This window comes from Pecten maximus, chromosome 1, assembly GCF_902652985.1.
Source record: "Pecten maximus chromosome 1, xPecMax1.1, whole genome shotgun sequence".
NCBI lineage: Eukaryota > Metazoa > Mollusca > Bivalvia > Pectinida > Pectinidae > Pecten > Pecten maximus.
The window spans coordinates 18,507,016-18,513,853 of NC_047015.1; the positions used below are offsets into that span (position 1 = coordinate 18,507,016).

Genomic DNA, 6,838 nt, shown 5'->3' on the forward strand with positions numbered 1-6,838 from the left:
ATCAGCTTACGAATGACGTCGGATATCAGCTTACGAATGACGTCGGATATGTTACGAATAACGTCGGATATCAGCTTACGAATGACGTCGGACATCCAGGGCGGGCCGACATTACGGTTACATATCAGCTTACGAATGACGTCGGATATCAGCTTACGAATGACGTCGGATATCAGCTTACGAATGACGTCGGATATCAGCTTACGAATGACGTCGGACATCCAGGGCGGGCCTAACTTATATGGAGGGTTAAAAGGGACATAATTCTATATTTAACTTTTCTTGTTTGTTTAACCATTTAACTTATTATTTTGATTATTGTTCCTTTATCTTTTAATTTTTTTCATTTCTTTATTTTTACATGGTGATAAGTGTTGATATTTAATTTCTTTTATTCAGCGTTAGATAGTTTTTGTTTCTTTATTTTATTTTCCTATTGCTGCAGACTGATGTTATAAACTAAGTAAAATTGTGTTTAACAATTTTAGATATTAGTCGGGTATTTCTATTTTGTGACCAAAAACTTTGATTTAATATGTAATTTTTTCAGTTTCAGCTTGATAGTTTTATGGTTTTCAAATTTAGTGGTTAAATATCTTATTTTCTTCTTATCCTGAATGGTTATTTAAGTATATTTCATTTCACAACAACAACGTTAATGTATCAGAATTATGTCCCAAAAAACCCTTGATGCATTTTTTCAAACTATTCTAACACCAGGGGGCAGTAAAATCTAAACATAAATATATAATCACGGAGCGCTCCCCAACAACCACCGACTGGTAAATTCATATTATGATTTTATCAAAACGGTTAAATTCAAGGCATTGTGCTAATTAGATATGTAATTATTAGTATTGAGAAACCGTTTGTGTACCAATAATATGTTTGTTATTAACGATTTGTCCGTGTCGTTTTACGACATCGCTCAACTTGTGTGACGGAAGTGGGTCTGATTGGTAATCAGAGCAAGGTGCATGACAAGGCTCTTAGATCGTAAACGACACTACTATTATACCTCACCAACCATTTGTTCCTTTAAGATTACAAAAAAAAAAAAAAAGAAAAAAAAATTGATTTGATGCATTTAAAAGATTGAAAGAATCCAAAATTGAAAAATTTACTAGGTGATAATTGTTTTTAATATCTAATACGTGTGTAATTTGTGAATTTCTTCATAATTATATATTCAAAACTATTGTGTGAAATCTGTTCTTACATCAGCATAATCAAAATGATTGTGGTGTATTAAATTGTTGTTTTGTTTCAATCTGCATATATAACAGCTAGTATTGCTTTATTTTATTAAACCTATTGATCACACAAAACACACTTAATTATCTCCCTTTACCAGAGACATATATCTGCCGTTACTAAGTGGGCAATCAAGATATTTTCTGATATTTGACATGTACATTAGATCTGTATCCTTCTGATCAATTAAAAGATGGACTGCTGTACACGATGAATGATCAAATTTGATAAAACTGATATAGATAGCAATGGATGATGAAAACACAAATATTAACACTTAATTTTCAAAACGAATGAAATATTCACAATGCCATTGGAAAATAATAAAAAAAAATGAAAAGTTCAAATGGAAGTAAAAATATTAGAATTATTAAATTTTGCTAAATGTTTTGACAAAAAAAAGTTTGCCTTTCATTCTAGGCAGAAAAAAATAAACTGTTTTCCACTGATTTTGTAAAAAAAGTAATGACCCTGATAAAAATCCCACCTTAATATAAACTTTATTTTATTCATTCAATTCATACATATACAATACACAATCATACAATCATAATGTGAATAGGATTCGGAAACAAGTATAAGACTTATATTAATCCGTTTCCTTTTATGACGCATTGAGTAAACGGCAGCAAGTGGGAGAATACGTAAGTGAGCAATGTAATACTTGAATAAATGAAAAATGGGGAAATTCGGAAAGAGGAGAGATGAAACGACCAGAAGAAAAAGATTAGAGAGGAATTTTATGCCATGACATGAGATCTACAACCTGCTGTAACAGCTGTGCAAACAATAAAGAATAATAAAAAAAAAATAAAAACAATCATTCAAATCTTTTAGAAATAATTATAAATTCTTGAACACTGGAAAAAATCAAAAGATTTTCATCATACGTGAGTTCGTTATCACCGAAGAGTAGTATTTCAGTTGATAAGGGATAGTTTAGAGCGCTAAAACAACGTAAGCGAAACTGCGCGAAAAGTGGACAACGTAATAAAAAATGTTCGTTGGTCTCATCTTCATGATTACACATGCATAGAGGACTATCTATAAGATTTTTATGAAATAGATAAAATTTTAGTGGACTGCACTCCATCCTTAATCTTGCATGGTGAATCTGACCCAGTCTATTACCGCTAAGGAAGTAATGTGGAACTTTGTGGCGTGGTTTATTCAAATAACTTTTCAATTTAGTTATGGACGGATCACTTTTGATTGCATCTGGCAAGGAATTCCACAAAGGGATTACAGATGGCAGGAAGGATTTCATGTAAAGACTTGTGCGACAAGGAGGAGGGCGAAAGTTATTTCCAACACGAGTATTGTGATCATGGATGCTATTATTACGTCGAGGAAGAATTTCTTGTAGATACTGAGGAAGGAGACCGTGAACCATTTTATGGAAATGAATTATTTTGTGGTGTTTACGTCTTTGTTCTAAGGGAAGCCAGCCTGTTTCAAGATAAAGTTTTACTCTACTTGTGAGTTTAGTTCCGCCAGTAACTATACGCGCTGCCTCTAATTGGAGATTTTCTAGCATGTCAGACTGAGTTTTTGTAAGGTTATCCCAAACAATGTTCCCATATTCAAAAATAGGTCGGATAAGAGTAAAATACAGAGTTTGAAGGGAAGTACGATCTAAAGTGAATTTGAATCTGCGTAAAATATTCAATTTTGGTGAAACCTTGGATATGATCAAGTTGATATGATCAGTCCAACCGCCATTGTTGGACAGAGTCAAACCGAGATGCCTATGTGAACTTACCTCAGAAAGCAAAATATTGTTCATATATAGAGGAGGATGAATTGGGGAATTAGTCTTTTTGGATATTAATAAGGTTTCTGTTTTAGTAGGATTGAAGTTAACCAACCAATTCACTGACCATTCATGAATTTTACGAAGATCGAAATTCAAATCGACTGCACTTATCCTAGGTGAGTCGATAATGACATACAAAGAGGTTTCATCTGCGAATAATTTTATATTAGCTCGTATGTCTTTCACAATGTCATTTATAAATAAAAGAAACAAAAAAAAATCCCACCTTTAAGTTAAATGGTCGGTGCCTTAGACCTTAGGTCTGTGTGTCGATCGATAGCTATAGGCCTATGGAGTATGGATCATCTTGAGGTGGTAAGACAGACAAATTGATTAGTTTGGCAAACAGATAAGAGAACGACAGATTAACATTGAAGATGAACTGGAAAGAACAATTGATATATTGAATCAATTTTCTGCAATATCATCGGTTGATATATCCGAAGTCTTGGAACTGGCAGCGCGGGCGCTGTATGATTTGCGGGAATACGAAGACCAGTCTAGTATTTCGAGCTCTAGGCCTACTGTCTGTGCCATTCAACCGGAGCACGAAACGAAAGCAGACACGAAAAAACGGGCTCGGTGTAATATTGATATTATTTCGAATATTAAGGATAAAAAGCAGTGAGTGTATAATTTAGGGCCTAAGCTTAATCCAAACAATGATGAAGTGTTTCAATCGGGCATTGGTAGGAATTTGAGAGTCACTGTTGCCATGGTTGCTGTAGGGAGTAATCCTTACTTCCGAAGCGATTGATTTGAGCACCCTCTGGCGTTAAAATGAAGATGAACAATGCATTAGGGTTTTTTGGGACATAATTCTAACTTTCTATTTCTTACTTTCCCCCCTTTTTTTCCTCTTCATTTTTAGTTTTCATCTTACATGTAACATGTTTTAGCAATAATAGTTATTTTACAAGTTGAAAAATTGGAGAACAATAAAGTTATATTTCAAACTTTAAAGTTTAAATATAAAATCTACACAACAGTAAAAAAAAAACCCAGATAAAATGCGATAATGAAGATAAAATGTTAAAATGGAGAGTTTGAATTCAAAATAGTAATAACGTAAAATGAAGCACTAAAATTGTGGAAAATAAAGCAGTAATGACAAACAATGAGAAGTTGCATTTAGAAAAGTAAAAAAAAAGAAAAGAAATAAGAATGAAAATATTATGTTTGACTTATGTCCCTTTTAACTCTCCATAAACTTACGGTCACGTATCAGCTATCGTTTTTACGGGATGAACAGTTTTTTTATACGTTCCGTGACGAGCTAAATATAACAGAGATGTAATAATGGTGATGATTTTGACCAAAGGTAAAGGACGGAATCCATTAATACATGGTGAGGTTTCGGTATGTGGTTAATTTAATTGAAATTTTATCCAAGTTCAATATCGCCGAACATGATATATCCTAAGGTAGGACAACTATATGTAAATAGCATAGGTTTGGTTTACTTAAAAGAAGTTACATAAAACGGCGAGGGGGAGAGAGCAAGGAGCACGACAAGACACCAGACAGAGAGCAAGGAGCACGACAAGACACCAGACAGAGAGCAAGGAGCACGAGAAGACACCAGACAGAGAGCAAGGAGCACGGAAAGACACCAGACAGAGAGCAAGGAGCACGACAAGACACCAGACAGAGAGGGAGAGCAAGGAGCACGACAAGACACCACACAGAGAGCAAGGAGAACGAAAAGACACCAGACAGAGAGCAAGGAGCACGAAAAGACACCAGACAGAGAGCAAGGAGCACAAACAAGACACCACACAGAGAGCAAGGAGCACAAACAAGACACCAGACAGAGAGCAAGGAGCACACAAGACACCAGACAGAGAGCAAGGAGCACACAAGACACCAGACAGAGAGCAAGGAGCACGACAAGACACCAGACAGAGAGCAAGGAGCACGACAAGACACCAGACAGAGAGCAAGGAGCACGACAAGACACCACACAGAGAGCAAGGAGCACGACAAGACACCGGACAGAGAGCAAGGAGCACGACAAGACACCACACAGAGAGCAAGGAGCACGACAAGACACCATGACAGAGAGCAAGGAGCACGACAAGACACCACACAGAGAGCAAGGAGCACGCAAGACACCAAGACACCAGACAGAGAGCAAGGAGCACGACAAGACACCAACAGAGAGCAAGAGCACGACAAGACACCAGACAGAGAGCAAGGAGCACGACAAGACACCAGACAGAGAGCAAGGAGCACGACAAGACACCAGACAGAGAGCAAGGAGCACGACAAGACACCAACAGAGAGCAAGAGCAGACAAGACACCAACACAGAGAGCAAGGAGCACGACAAGACACCAGACAAGAGCAAGGAGCACGACAAGACACCAACAGAGAGCAAGGAGCACGACAAGACACCAGACAGAGAGCAAGGAGCACGACAAGACACCAGACAGAGAGCAAGGAGCACGACAAACACCAACACATACACATATCAATTATCACTACAATACACCACACATATATCAATTATCACTACAATACACCATACATATATCAATTATCACTACAATACACCATACATATATCAATTATCACTACAATACACCACACATATATCAATTATCACTACAATACACCATACATATATCAATTATCACCACAATAAACCATAGTTATATCAATTATCATTACAATACACCATACATACATGTATATCAATTATTACCTCAATAAACCATAGTTGTATCAATTATCATTACAATACCTACATGCATAACAAGATGATAATGTGTTAGGTAGATATAAATATTGTGTTGTGTTACCACGTTTCAAGGTGCCGACTGTCTAACGTTCTACTACAAAAATACAAACAAGAATTATTTTATCAATTCTATTTTTACCTTGATGTTTTCTTCACGACGTACTTTATCTATCGACTACAATTGTTACTTGCTATGTTTCACTACACTACGTATATAGATTTGTGGCAATGGACATGTATCACAACATAAACCTCTTCAAACGAGTCAGATGATCAGATAGTCATGCCCTCATGCAGCCACGGCGTTTACAGTAATAACATCAGTTAAATGACTCATGAGTCTTTTTTTAATTTTTTTTTTTCAAATTGTGATTTTCAGAACATGATATTCGTCACCATGTTACAATCTAATGGTGTTAGCAATGTATCAAACAAGTTCAAGTTCTTTATTACCTTGAGTCAAACGACTCATCGGTTTTAAACATCATATACATACATGTACAAAACAGTGTAGCCTACCGTTCGCCACAACTTCCTTGGATATTGTCCTATGTCGCTAGGCTATTGTCTTTGTTGTCATGTACTGATCATGATACCAGGGCCGTCCTGCTGGAGAAGGGGCTGTCTGAGCTATCTCCTTTCACGGGGTAAATTGAGTCGTTCATTGGGGTTAACATCTTACCGTAACAATATGAACGAATCTAATGAAACAAAATAAAGATGGACTACTGCACTTTATCACGGAAGACTTATTGTTCTGTTATTTTAAAAGAAATTATGCAAATATATATACACAAAAACAGAATTATTATACCACGAAACTGGTTTGATGGTTTGATACCACTTAACAAGAGACCAGAAGCTATAAAACTGGCTTTGTTTTATTCTATATCTAATAACAAAACACCTAACTTTCTTATAAACTTATTACCAATGAATCTCGGAAAACAGCTCCATATCATTTATGTAGTACGTATTACTGCGAGATCAACGTTTTCGCTTAAAATTATCTCAACAGTCTTTTTC

At 35.9% G+C, this 6,838-nt stretch overlaps 1 protein-coding gene across 1 annotated transcript; it reads left to right on the top strand.

Moving 5' to 3' along the window:
- Positions 1-2,502: 2,502 nt before the first annotated feature.
- Positions 2,503-6,293, top strand: LOC117332280 (splicing regulatory glutamine/lysine-rich protein 1-like). Its single transcript, XM_033891199.1, has 3 exons — positions 2,503-2,732; positions 4,541-5,507; positions 6,192-6,293. The coding sequence occupies exons 1-3, from the start codon at positions 2,503-2,505 to the stop codon at positions 6,291-6,293; spliced, it is 1,299 nt and encodes a 432-aa protein (XP_033747090.1).
- The last annotated feature ends 545 nt before the right edge of the window (positions 6,294-6,838 follow it).

Coding starts and splice junctions, on each gene's coding strand:
- LOC117332280 (XM_033891199.1), top strand. CDS start 2,503: ATGGCAGGAAGGATTTCATGTAAAGACTTGTGCGACAAGGAGGAGGGC. Junction 2,733..4,540: donor GATAAAGTTTTACTCTACTT/GTGAGTTTAGTT, acceptor TTTACTTAAAAG/AAGTTACATAAAACGGCGAG. Junction 5,508..6,191: donor GACAAGACACCAGACAGAGA/GCAAGGAGCACG, acceptor TGTGATTTTCAG/AACATGATATTCGTCACCAT.